General features: G+C 40.6%; 1 protein-coding gene across 5 annotated transcripts in view; it reads right to left on the reverse strand.

Annotated features, from left to right (window-relative positions):
* The window catches only part of LOC140717185 (TBC1 domain family member 22B-like), a 339,243-nt gene that overhangs the window by 255,364 nt on the left and 69,041 nt on the right, over nt 1-14,838 (reverse strand). For all 5 annotated transcript variants that reach the window (XM_073030478.1, XM_073030479.1, XM_073030477.1 and 2 more), the window contains one exon: nt 5,128-5,307. In XM_073030478.1, coding sequence (XP_072886579.1) covers nt 5,128-5,307 — 180 coding nt within the window. The remainder of the gene's footprint in view (nt 1-5,127; nt 5,308-14,838) is intronic.

A 14,838-nucleotide genomic window follows, 5' to 3' on the forward strand; every position in this document is an offset into this window, starting at 1 on the left:
ATATGGCTGAACTCTCTCTTACTTAATATGTATTGTCTGGCACCGTCGTAGCATGAATACAACATGCCATTTGCTGAATTAACATGCTCCACTCATTCAGGAATCGAAAATGGAATTCAACATTTTGCAATCATGAAACATTCCACTTTAGATTTAATGATGGAACACATGTACCTGATGAAGCAACTGAAAACAGAAGGGGATGTGACAATGTCCTGAATAACTCCTGCAACAATATTGTTGGGTTAAAATAACTGACTGCCAACAACCACGACTATATATCTTTATGCATGGCCTGAATCCAAGTTCAGTGTGTTTCTCCCTTGCTAATGATTGATATCATTAGCACCAAGACACAATAATACTATACAGAATCAACTGATACCTTGATGTCAAGAGCAGCAACTCTCAAATCATCTGTGCAATTGAGCTATTTAGTCCACACAGTACACGGACCTCATGCGTTTACAAACAGCATGGGAGACAGACGTTCCTGGATTTGGGGTCAGCATGTGACAAAAGCATTTCACTGTACTGAAAAAACAGGTGGTGAGACTTCAGCAAGAATGCAAATATTTGTTACTACCGATTTGCTGCCTGATCTTAAAATGTTGGCAGTATCCAGGTGCTCTTAGCCTTTATTTAATTCACGCAGTCTAACTTGGATTGGGTGATAACTGATTTCTATGATAATTAGGATGGAAGCAGCCAAGAGATAACCATTCATCCCTTCAGATTTCACCCCAACTAACATTCAGCCTTTGTCAGAAACCTCTCCATATACATTATTATTTTTCCTTCCCTTCATCACTCACCAACATCTAGAAACATTGAGTTAAAAGGATGCTGAGGAAAGAGCAGATTCTTTAAAAGTGAATCAAGGTTGAAGTTGCATGCCTGAGTCTACTACATGAAATGGGAAAACAGAGCATCAATATAAAATTAGTTTATTCTTGCATGGCAGGCATCATTTTTTATATGCAAGTACCATTTTACAATTCAAAAGCAACACTAGAAAAACTGGAAGCATGAAAGAAAAAGTGTTAAATTCTTAGCAAGTCAAGGATCATTTATGGTGACAGAAAATTTTTGTTTCAGGTCAATCCCTTACGTATTTTGAGCATTTGGTTTTCTTTGCATAACTGACAAGAAATAAGGGTTTATAAATTAATGCTAATATACTAGCTTTTTTTTTTAAATGACAGGAGTTAAATTTTGAACATTAGTGAAATAATTAGTTGAATATAAGGAAAAGGTACATGTTTGCAAAACAGCAAGTGAATAATTAGAAGATTTACAAGCCCAAAGTTAACTCTCCTCTAAAAAAGGTCTGCAGAATATGGAAATACACTGAAATAAATTGGCACTTGGAATGATTAAATACTGTTGCAGCAAATGAGAGCACACCAAAAGATTTTATTTAATTTATGAAAGATCACGAGTATTATTCTTCAGGATAAATAATAACTTATTCAGTGTATTTCATCTCACTATCCATGGATGGGTTATTATAGATTATATTCACAATAACTACTGATATCAGGGACTACTTAAGTCAAGTAGCAGTCATGGGCATAAAACATTCAAATCCATTTGGTGTACAGAAATCTTTCTTTACTGGAAGTGTAAAACACTATCTGCTTCAGTTAACATCTTACTGGTTTCAATACAACATGAGCCAATGCTACATTTGACATCGAGATGACAAGACCCAGCTTTCCCATGCTTGCACCTTCTAAACGGTCATAAAGAAATTCAGTCATGTGGCAAGTTTTACATTTCAAGGATGCTTCATTCCTGATTTACAGACAGGGAAGAAAAATATACAAATGGTGCCTTATAATTACTTATTGAATAAGTATTACTCTAGATGAACAAACAGATCAAATTTGTTGTATTATTGACACCAAAGATATATCCTTACTAAGATCATTTCAAATAAGTCTCAATTGTGTTTCATCAGCATGCTAGCACCATCGTGTGTCACAATCCAGAATTATAGTTTATCCACAGGCTTGATCTACAGAAAGGTTATTTACAGCTGCAACAGCATGAGCAATCTAAGTTGAAATGTTTTGTGCCCAGAGAAAAATCCAAAGTAGATGGCAGAATCAAAAGCATTTCAAGAGCAACTAAGAATTCAGTTTCCTGATATTTTCTACAGTCATCAATCTTTGTCACAATTCTCACAAAAGCAAGTCATTCCTGACAAGTCTGCATTCAGTCATCCTTTTGTGCGTGATTAGATTCAAGTAATTGAAACATGAAGCTAATAAGAGTTGAAGTGCAACAGCTGTGCTACACTAAGCAATACTCCCAAGCAAAAGTTCATTTAACCTCACATTCTAGCTACTGAGAAATATTTTGGTGCCAAGACTTGAGGGACTAAATTATGGTGAGAGGTTGGATAGTTTAGATTTTTATTCATTGGAGCATAGGTTTATAAAATCATGAGGGGTATAGTCAGGATCAATGCACAATCTTTTTCCAAGAACCAGACAGCAAAGGTTTAAGGAGAGAGAGAGATTTAATAGTATCCTGAGGAACAACCCTTTCATCCATTGATTGGTCTGTATATGGAACAAGCCACTAAAGGAAGTGGCTGTGATAGATACATTATTAGTCATCTGAGCAGGTTTAAGGCATTGGAGCAGAATTATGCCATTGAGCCCATCAAGTCTGCTTCGCCATTGCGTCATGGCTGATCCAGGATCCCACTCAACTCATACACTACCCTGTTTGCCATATCCTTTGACACCCTGGCCGATCAGGAATCTATCAACTTCCATTATAAATAAACCCACAAATGTGGCCTCCACCGCAGTCTGTGGCAGAGCATTCCACAGATTCACTACTCCTTGGTTAAAACAAAATTCTTCCTTACCTTAATTTTGAGGCTGTACTAAATAACTCCACCATAGGAAACATCCTCTCCCCATCCACCCTACCAAGTCCTTTTCTTTTCAATGTTCAGTAGGTTTCAATGAGATCCCTAAGCATCTTCTAAATTCCAATGAGTACAGGCCCAAAGCTACCAAACACTCCTCATATGTTAACCCCTTCATTCCTGGAATCATCCTCGTGAACCTCCTCTAGACTCTCTCCAAATGACAACACATCCTTTGAGATATGGGGCCTGAAACTGTTGACAATACTCCAAGTGCAGCCTGACTAGCGTCCTATAAAGTCTCAGAATTATCGCCTAGTTTTTATATTCTATTCCCCTTGAAGTAAATGCCAACATTGCACTTGCCTTCTTTACCACATACTCGACCTATAAATCTTGCAAGAGGATTCCCAAGTTCTTCTGCGCCTCTGATGTTTGAACCTTCTCCCCAGTAGATAATAGTCTGCACTATTGTTCTTTACACCATAACGAAGGATCATACATTTCCCAACTCTGTATTCCATCTGCCACTTTTTTGCCCATTCTTCCAATTTGTCTAAGTCCTGCAGCAATCACATCACTTCCTCAGCACGACCTATCCCTCCACCTATCTTCGTATCATCCTCAAATTTTGGCACAAAGACATCAATTCCATTATCTAAATAACTGAACCAATGTGAAAAGTAGCGGTTCCAATATTGACCCGAGGAACACCACTAGGCACTGGAAGCCAATCAGAAAAGGCCGCCTTTATTCCCACTCACTGCCTCCTGCCTGTCAGCCATCCCTTTATCTATGCAAGTATCTTTGCTGTAATGCCATAGGATTTCATCTTGTTACGCAGTCTCATGTGTGACACCTTATCAAATGCCTTCTGAAAATCCAAGTAAATGACACCCACTGCCTCTCCTTTGTTCACCCTGTTTGTTACTTCCTCAAAGAACTCCCAACAGATTTGTCAGGCCAGATTTCCCTTCACAAAAACTATGCTGACTTTGATTTATTTTATCATTATCCTCCTAGTACCCCAAAAGCTCATCCTTAATAAGACTCCAACATTTTCCCGGCCACTGAGGTTAGGCTATCTGGCCTACAATTTCCCTTTTGTCTTCCTCCCTTCTTAAAGAGTGTAGTGACATTTGCTATCTTCCAGTCCTCCACAGGATGTGCGTAGGAAAGGTTTAAAGAGATACTGAGGCAAACATGAACAAGTAGGACTTGTTTAAATGGAAATCTTGGTTGCCATTGGCCAGTTAGGCCAAAGGACCCATCTCCATGCTCCACAATTTCATGACGTTCTTCTGGGAGATAAACATATCATGCTTGCCAGAATGAAGATGAGAAGAAGAAAAAATGACCTTCCTCCCAATACTCTTAAGACAGATAAGACATTTTACTGAATAAATTCTGTAAAGTCTTATTTGGAGAGATGCCCAAACAAGACATATCAAGACCACCTTTGCAAGGCCAAGGGTAAGCGTCAGAGCTATCTGATCAAGTATACATGTTTATGACTGGTCCATTAATTCTGCAAGACAATTAATGATGGATAGGAAGAATTTTCCAGCCCCAAGAAAGCGAACAGAAAAGCTCCAGCAGGAAGAATAACAAGTAACTAAACAGCTTGATGTGAATCCAATATGTCAGGCTTCACTTAACCTTTAATCAGCTTGAAAAGACTCACAAGAAAATTAAGAACATTATGACTCAAATCCAATGCTAAGCGACTTCAATATTTACTGCTTGACTACCCAATGCAATGCAAACAAATCATCTGTAATGGATTGTATCAGTGCTTTGTATTATACTATGGTAATTTCAGCAAATATTACTTTCTTCTGGAGGTATACACTTAAGGGCAACAGGGACTTCTGGGAAAAATATTACAAATCTCAAACTCAAAGTAGACAAAAGTGTTTTAGACCTATCTGCATAAATGATACGAAAATTTTTGGAAAGTTAAGTTTTAAAAGAAAGATGTTGAGATTTAACAGAAGTATATACTGTCTATTGGGGATAGGGAGTAAGAGCAACCAAGAAAGAGAGACAAAAGAGCTATGAGACTCAAAGAGAAATTGCAATAAACCTGGGAGAAAAAAGTGGTGAAATTAAAAATCTGTTGCTGAAGCATATAGAAAAAAATTGCAGCTTCTCACTCATCCAATGTTTTATATAGGCTAGTTCAAGGCACAAGATTCACAAAATGCAATGCAATGGGACCCGATTCTTCGTAAACTTACCCAAATCAGTATGTGCACTACTTAAAAGCTGCTTGAATTTCTCATGGCGAGATTTTTCTCTTATGGTCATTTGTGGTGCTCCTGATGCATTCTGATCTGAAATTCTTGCAACTAATGGAATAAGAGGCCGCGAAGGGAGTGACTGTTGTTTCTGGAGTGTTACTCTGCCTAAAGAGACACCTGGAATAAAAATAAGGTCAGAGTTATTATCTCCCCTAAAACTTAATGAATTAAATCATTTTAGTCACAATAACATAAAAAGGTTGTTTCTATCTTTTCCTTTTCATAGATTTCCAATGAAAAATATTTACATTGCCACAGCAAATTGGAATTGACTTATTGTCACATGTACCAATGAACAGTGAAAAACCTATCTTGTTCATACAGATCATTCATTACACAGTACTTTGAGGCACAGTATGGTGGAAAAGTTTTGGGCAGATATAAATAGCCAGTGTTGTTATTTGTCAATGTGGAGCAGACAGCAAGTTTGTAAATCTGGTGAGAGCAAAGGATGTTAGCACACCAAGCCTTGAATCCCCAAGCAAAGTAATTGGTTTGGTGATCATTACAAAATGTCTCTGATGCTTCATGCTTCCTCCCCTCTTCCAACCATGATGCCCCTTCTCCCTGCCTCCTTCCCACTCTCAGTCCACAATAGAGACCCATATCAGAAACAGCTTTGTCACTCACATGTCATGATTTTTTTGGGGGGGGCAGCAGTACAGTGGAATACATAAAATTACTACAGCACTATGCATAAGTCTTAGGTTTCCTCACTATATTTATGTGCCCAAGACTATTGCACAGTACTGTAGTGGAAGGTAAAATGATAACAAAATGCATAATGAAGTGTACAGAGAAAGTGCAGTGCAGGTGGACAATCAGATGCAAGGTCAAAATGAGGTTGATTGTGAGGTCAGATCCAATAAGAATAGTAACACAGAAAATACTCCATGTAGCATACTTGTCCAATCACAAACAAGAAACTGCAGATGCTGGAAATCCGTGCAACACACACAAAATGCTGGAGAATTTAGCAGGACAGGAAGCATCTAGGAAAATGAGTATAGTCGACGTTTCAGGCTGAAACCCTTCAGCACGACTGAAGAAAAAAAGCTGAGGAGTAGATTTAAAAGGTGGGGGAAGGAGAGAGAGAAAAACACAAGGTAATAGGTGAAACCTGAAGGGGAAGGGATGAAGTAAAGAGCTGGGAAGTATATTGGTGAAAGAGACAAGGCCATGGAAGAAAGGGGGGAGGGCACCAGAGGGAGGTGATGGGCGAGCAAGGAGATAAAGTGAGGGAGGGAAAAGGGGATGGGAAATGGTGAAGGAGGGGGAGGGTGGGGGTCATTATCAGAAGTTCGACAAATCAATGTTCATGCCATCAGGTTGGAGGCTGCCCAAACGGAATACATGGTATTGTTTCTCTAACCCAAGTGTGGCCTCATCACGACAGTGGAGCAAGTTACGAACAGACATATCAGAATGGGAATGGGAATGGGAAGTGGAATTAAAATGGGTGACCACTGGGAGATCCCGCTTTTTCTGGCGAACAGAGCGCAGGTGCATGGCAAAGCGGTTTGTCAATCTACGTCAGGAGACCACACCAGGAGCGCCGGACACAGTATACGAACCCAACAGACTCACAGGTGAAGTGTCACCACACCAGGAAGGACTGTTTCGGGCCCTGCACAGTAGTGAAGGAGGAAGTGTAAGGACAGGCGTAGCACTTGTTCCAATTGGAAGGATAAGTGCCAGGAGGGAGGGACGAATGGACAAGGGAGTCACGTAAGGAGCAATCACTGCTGAAAGCAAAGTTTTGGGGGAGGAAGATGTGCTTGGTGGTGGGATCCTATTGGAGATGGCATAAGTTTCACAAAATTATGTGCTGGACACCGAGGCTGGTGGAGTGGTAGGTTAACGCAAGAGGAACTCTATACCTGGTAGGGTGGCAGGAGGATGGAGTAAAAGCAGATGAGTGTGAAGTGGAAGAGATGCTGTTGAGGGCAGTGTTGATGGTGGAGGTATTATCCATTCTGAAATGCTTCAGAGGGTCTGCACGTATATAGGCTGACCACCGATTTTCTAGAAAGTGATGGTTCAGCATCTCAATTCGCAAGAAATTGTGTTTACTGGCTGGCCACCAGATGGCACTGTGTATGATGAACATAGTGTCATCTGTGGTGAGGCTCATTTTGACAAAAAAAGCACACAATTTTTATTATTTACATTGCACTTGGTGGTACTCCCAATATTTTATGCTCATTTTTGCTTATTTTACATAAATTTAACCCTAGCTAGGGCTTCGAAGATAAGTGCAAGTACCAGTAGTGGTGCTGAACATAAACATCAGTCCATATTGATCCAAGAGAAGGTTGAAATGCTGAAAAAGCTGGGACAAAGGTGTTCCTGTGTGTAAGCTGAATCTATGTGAGTGGATAATTGTCAACAACGAAACACCTGCTATGCATCACTTTACAAACTGAAACCACAGACAGTGTTCTGAATGCTGATAAAAACACTCCAAGTGATGAAAATGGCAGTGATGATGATGAAACTGATGAAACGGAAGGATTTACTATTGATAAGTTAATTGAGTTGTTGGGTGACTTAATCGAAGAGTTTGAGAAATGTACCTTTGGGACAGAACAAGTGCTAATGAATTTTTATTTGATGCAAGAAAAATTACACAGGAACAGATCAATACAACTTGGCCTGGATGAAATGTTTATAAAGGTAACTGAGAAGCAACATTCTTTGTAAGCACAGTAATTAATACATTTACAATCAATTTTTGTTTAATTAATAATGCTCTAAGCTTCTACACTCCATTTTACCATTATTATTGCACAATCTCTTTTAATCCAGCAAAAACGTTAATCCGGCAAGGCTCAGAAACCGAGGGTGCAGAAAATCTGTGATCAACCTGCAGTGTATCTCCTATCAATTAGTCATATTTTCATAATTTTAGGATCACTGGTCATTGTTAAAACTATTTCAAAATATCAAGTTCAATCCAGCAAGGCCCATGGATTAGATAGGTATCTATAATTTCTGCTCTTCAGTTTACCAGATATTTAATATTGCCATCAAATCACTTTAATTTCAGAGAGCATTGGATCATCAATTAAGTCAGTGTTATTAAACATTAAATGAGATTAAACATTTTTCAATATCAGCAGTATAATTATAAACTTCATTTCTAACTTAGAACATAGAACAGTAGAGCCCAGCACAGGAATTGGCCCTTTGGCCCACAGCATTGTGCCAAATCCAATTAATTAGTAATCAAGTAGCCAACTAAACTAATCCCTTATGTCCACAGATGTCCATATCAATCCATTTTCCTCACATACCTGTGCCTATCTAAACGTCTGGTAGAAGTCCTTTGTATATATGCCTCTACCATCAAACCCAGGCAGTACATTACAAGAACTTAACACTGTAAAAAAAACACCTTTGAAATTACCCTCTCACTTTAAATGCATGCCCACTAGTTGAAAACATTTTAACCATGAGAAAAAGATATTGTCTGTCTCGCTATGCCTCTCAATCTTATAAACCTCTGTCAGATCATCCCCCTCCCAACCTCACCTTCAGCTTCCACCGCTCCAGAGAATACCACCCAAGTTTGCCCAAGCTCTTTATGGAGCAGGATACATCCAGGATACATCCTGGTAAACCTCTTCTGCGCCCCCTCCAAAGCTTCAACATGCTTCCTATAATGGGGTGACCAGAAATGAATGCAATACTCCAGGTGCAGCCTGACTAGTGGTTTATAAAGCCATAACATAACTTCGTAACTTTTGAACTCAATGTTTCAACTAATAAAGGCAAGCATGCCATATGCCTTTAAAAACACACTACCAACCCATGTAGCAAATTTCAAGGAGCTATAAACATGAACCTCAAGATCCCTCTGCGCATCAATACTGTTCAGGATCTTGTCCTTACAGTGCTTTACATTTGATCTACTAAGGTGATACACTTCACATTTGGCTGGGTTAAACTCCATCTGCCAATTCTCCACCCATATCTGCGATTGATCTTTCTCCCATTGCATTCTTTGCCAGTCTTCTACACTATCCACAATGCAAATAATCATGTCATCTGCAAATTTACTAAACCACCTATCTACATTTTCATTCAGATCATTTATATACATAACAAGCAGCAGAGGCCCTAGTACAGATACCTGCAGAACATACCGGTAATTAATCACAGACCTCCAGCTAGAATAATCCCTTCCAAGGGTAAGCCAGTTCTAAATCCAAATGGCCAATTTGGCATAGATTCCATGCATCTTAATCTTCTGGACAACACACACAAAATGCTAGAGGAACTCAGCTGGTCAGTCAGCATCCATGGAAAGGAATAAACAGTTGACATTTCCAACTAAGACCCTTCGTCAGGATTGGAAGAAAAGATGAGAAGTCAGAGTAAGATGATGCAGGAAGTGGAGGAAGAAGTACAAGGTGGTAGGTGATAGATGAAACCAGGAGAAGGGAGGGGTGAAGTAAATAGCTGGTAAGTTGGTGAAAGAGATAAAGGGCTGGAGAAAGTAGAATCTGATAGGAGAGGGTAGAAGACCATAGAAGTAAGTGAAGAAGGAAAAACATAAGGGAGGTGATGGGCAGGTAAGGAAAAAGGTGGGGGGGGGGTAGAATAAAAACAGGAAAGCGGAATGATGAAGGGAGGCAATTACTGGAAGTCAAGAAATTGATTCCCAGCTCTACTTCACCCATCACCTACCTCTTTGTACTTCATCCTACCCTTCCCCCACCACCTTACTCTGACTTCTCATCTTTTTTTACCCAGTCCTGATGAAGGATTTTGGACCAAAACAGCAACAATTTATTCCATTACATAGATGCTGTCTGGCCTGTTGAGCTCCCCAGCTTTGTGCTTGTGTTGCCTTGGATTTCTAGCATCTGTAGATTTTCTCGTGGTTGTTAACCTTCTGGATGAGCCTCCCATGATTGGCCTTGTCAAACACCTTATTAAATTCCATGTTGACAACATACACAGCTCCACCTTCATTGATCATTCTTGTCACCTTGCCAAAAACCTCAAGCAGGTTAGTAAGATACAGCTTGCCCTGCACAAAGCCATACTGGCTCTCCCTAATTAGGTCGTGGTTTTCCAAATGCTCGTAAATCCTATCCCAAAGAACTCTCTCCAATAACTTATCTACCACTGACATCAGACTCACCAGTCTGTAGTTTCTAGGATTATCCCTTGTTCCCTACTTGAATAATGGAACAAGGTACCTCACCTCTGGCTAGAGAGGACAAAACAATACTGATCAAGGCCCCAGCAATCTCTTCTCTTGCCTCTCTCAATAACCCATCAAACCCTGGGGATTTATCCAACTTAATGCTCTTTAAAAGATACAACACTACCTCTTCCTTGAAGTGTCCTGGCATAGCAATACATTCAACACTGTTCTCGTATTCTCCATATCCTTCTCCTTGGAAGTACTGATACAAAGCACTCATTAAGGATCTCACCCACATCCTCTGTATCCAGGCAAATGTTCCCCCTTTATCCTCGAGTGGTCCTTCTTCCTCTCTAGTTATCCTCTTGCTCTTGATGCCTTGGGATTCTATTTAATCCTAATTGCCAAGGACATTCCATGGCTTCTCCAAGATGCATCTAATAAATTCTGCCTCATCTAAACCTCTTGCACTCAGAAGATCCCAGTTTATATTAGGGAAGTTGAAAATCCACATGACAAAAATCCTATTGTTTTTACACATTTCCTTAATTGGCCAATATGTCTGTTCCTCATGTTCCAGCGGCTATTGCAGGTTGGGAGGGAGGGGGTTTGTAATATGATCCCTGAATGACTGAATCCTTCCAGTTTTGAGTTCTAGCCATATAGACTCAGTGGATGCCCCTCTATTATGTCCTCATTGAAAGCAGCTGTGACATTGCCCGATTAGTACTACAACTACACCACTTTATTTACCTCCCTCTCTACCTTTCAAAACCCTAGGACATTAAGCACCCATTCCTGTCTCTCTCAACCAAGTCTTCATAATTGCCACAACATCATTGTTCCATACTCTAGGTTCATCTCCTTTGCCCCACAATACTCCTAGCATTAAAATATGCACATATCAAGCTATCCGTCCTATCTTATCTATTACATTGCTCCTGTTTTATTGGCCCTGACATGTACCTTCCTTTCCATCCTTCCACTTTCTGATTTGGTCCTCTGGTTTCCATTCCCCTGCAAACCAGTTTAAATCCTCCCAAATATCACTAGCAAAACTCCCAGCTATGATACTGGTTCTGCTCTAGTTTAGGTGTAACCGGTTCCTCTTTTACAGGCCTTCAATTGGTGTGCTTCAATCATTGTGAGCAGTCACTTGTTTGGATGCAGCAAAGCAACATTTAAAAAAAAAGTTTGGCATTTCGGTACTTTTTGGCTGGTAATAATCATAACGATCTATTAGCCACATGGCAAAAGTCAATAAAAAGGGGAAAGCAGAGTGGTCATTGCAGGAATGGATAGTGGGTGGTCTGGCTTTGCAACAACATTCTTAAGAGACAACAGGCAGAGGTTCTAAGTAAGTTTCTAGTAATTTTTTTCTCTCTCTTTATCTATTAGTAGATAGCTAGTGATGTGAGAATGGGACCTAGACGTGGGAACTCTTGAGGGCCTTCAGTCTCCCTGATAACCTCATCTGCATGAAGTTCATCAGGTTGTAGCTCCTTACAGATCATTTTAAGGGACTAGAGATGAACCTAGATGACCTTTGGCTCATATGGGAGAATGAGGAGGTAAAAGATAGGAACTGTATGGAGATTATCACCCCTAGGCTGCAGGAGACAGGGAGCTGGCTGATTGTCAGGAGAGGGAAGGGAATAGGCAGCCAGTGAAGAATAGCCCTGTTCCCCTCAACGAAAGTTTACCACTTTGCACATTGTTGGGGCGGGCAAACTACCGGGGGAAATTGCAGTGACTAGGTCTCTGGCACTGAGTCTAGCTTCATGGCTCAGAAGGGAAGAGGGAAGGAGTGCAGTATTGACAGGGGATTCCATAGTTAAAAAAGCAGACAGGAGATTCTGTGTACATAAAAGAGGTATCTGGATGGTATTTTGCCTCCCAGGTGCCTGGATCAGGGACGTCTCAGACCAGGACCAGAGCATTCTAAAGGGAGAGGGTGAGCAACCAGAAGTGGTACATTTCAGTAGAAATGATATAGATAGGAAAAGCAAAGAGATAACTGTAGAGAGAATCTAAGGAGTTAGATAGAAAGCTCAAAAGCAGGATCTCTGGATTGCTGTCTGTACCATGTACCAATGAGGGTAATAATAGGATGACTTGGCAGATATATACGTGGCTGAGGCAGGGGGAAGGCTTTTCAGATTTTAGGAACATTGGGATTCTTCTGGGGAAAGTATGACCTGTACAAAAAGGACAGGTAACACCTCAATCCAAAGGGGACCTATATCCGCAAGGGCAAGTTTGCCAGAGCTGTTGCGGAGGGTTTAAAATAATTTGGCATGGGGATTGGAGCCAGAGTGATAGGGCAGTTGGTATTCAAGTAGATGTAGTATGTAGTGAGGCGGTGAGGGAGGACTGGCAGTAGATAGGGCAAAATTACTGTTAGTGGAATGAGTTGAAGTGTAACATAAGGCAAAATCAGAAAGCCTGATGAATGCGGGACTGTAAGTCTTATATTTGAATGCACACAGTGTACACACTAAGGTACAATCACAAACAGGAGAAAATCTGCAGATGCCGGAAATCCAAGCAACACACACAATATGATGATGAAAGGTTTCGGCCCGAAACATCAACTGTACTCTTTTCTATTTATGCTGCCGAGCCTGCTGAGTTCCTCCAGAATTTTGCGTTGTATAAATTAAGGTATATGATCCTTTAGTACAGTTAGATTGGCAAGTATGACATTATGAGCATCACTGAGTCATGGCTGAAAGAAAATCATAATTGGGAGCTTAACAACCAAGGATACATTATATTGAAAGGACATGCAAGTAAGCAGAGAGGTTGCGAGGCCTCCGTTGGTAAAAAAAAAATCAAATTAAATTTTTTGAAAAAAGTAATGTAGGATAAGAAGAAGATGTAAGATCCATGTGGTTAGAGATACAAAATGGCAAGGATGAAAAGACCCTGATGAGAGTATATACAAGCCCCCAAAGAGTAGCCAAAGGCATGGCATACGTTACAATGGGAGATACAAAACATGTGCAAAAAAGGCAATGTTACAATAGTCATGGGGGATTTCAATATGCAGACAAATTGTGACAATCAGGTAGGTGTTGGATCCAAAGAGGGGAAATTTTAGAGCAGATGGCTTTTAGAGCAGATTGTGGTTGAGACTACTAGGGGAAAGGCAGTTCTGAATTGGGTGTTAAGTAATCGACAAGATTTGATTATAGAGAACTTAAGGTAAAGGAACCCTTCAGAGACAATGATCATAACATGGTAGAATTCTTCCTGCAGTTTGAGAGGGAGAAGCTAACCCAGTTGTATCAGTATTACAGTGGAGTAAAGGGAATTACAGAGGCATTAGAGGGGAGCTGGCCAAAGTTAATCAGAAGAGGACACTACCAGGGAATGATGCAGAACAGCTGAAACATGCTGTAAGGTTTCACTGCTAATGTAATGTTTTCTCTGTAGCAGCAATGTTTGGGTTATGACAGGTGATAACTGAGGCTTTGGAATGTGTGCCATTCAATGACAGGCATGTTGTTTCCTTCTTGTGGATCTGACAGAATGTATTTGCGGTCTTCTTTAGGCGAGAGATGAAGAGGGAAGATGCTAGTGGAGAGCGCTAGTAGACCGCTGGGTGGAGTGGACTTGCAGCGAGGGTCCAAGGGTCGGCGACGCTCGGAGGAGGTCAATGGGGAACAAGAAGACGGAAACATGAGTTCCAACGTTGCACATTAGACTGTTTCATGAGAATGGGCCCTTTTTTTTTCCTATTTTTGATTCTTTACTAACTCTATAGTCAAATTAAGATTTATAAAGCTCAATTGTTTAATTACATAATGTGTACTGTTTGTTATTTCGTGGTATTGATTTGTAACAGGGGAACACATCACGCAGCATCCACCCAAACAAGATTTCTCAAGTTTGGCCAGGCTGGAGGCTGTCTGCCACTGTAGCCAAACCTGAGGATTACTCAGCAATGGCTGGAGTTTCTGGGAGCAATTCAGAAGACACAGTAGAGATACATCACAAAGATAAAGTATTCTAAAGGGAAGATGATGCAACCATGGCTGATGAGTGAAGGCAAAGATAGCTTAAAAGCAAAAGATGGGACATATGGAGATGGGGAGAGAAGTCCTATGTGGTGGGAGTCTTGGACCAGAAGGCACAGCCTCAGAATAGAGCAGCATCTATTTAGAAGAGCTATGGAGGAATTTCTTTAGCCAGAGAGTAGTGTATCAGTGGAATTCATTGCCACAGATGGGCTGAATGATCCAATTCTGCTCCTGTCTTATGGTCCTACAGATGATCCCTGCCCCAAATAAGATTCCCATCATCCAAGAACATGAAACCGTCTCCTACATCAGATCCTCCACCACTCATTCATCTGTACTATCATGCTATCTCTGCACATGCCACTGGAGCAATCCAGAGATTACTACTTTGGAAGTCCTGCTCTTCAGCTTTTTTCCTATCTCCCTATATTTACTGCCCAGGACCTCTGCCCCCTTTCTATCCAT

The sequence above is a fragment of the Hemitrygon akajei genome, chromosome 27 (assembly GCF_048418815.1).
Source record: "Hemitrygon akajei chromosome 27, sHemAka1.3, whole genome shotgun sequence".
Classification (NCBI taxonomy): domain Eukaryota; kingdom Metazoa; phylum Chordata; class Chondrichthyes; order Myliobatiformes; family Dasyatidae; genus Hemitrygon; species Hemitrygon akajei.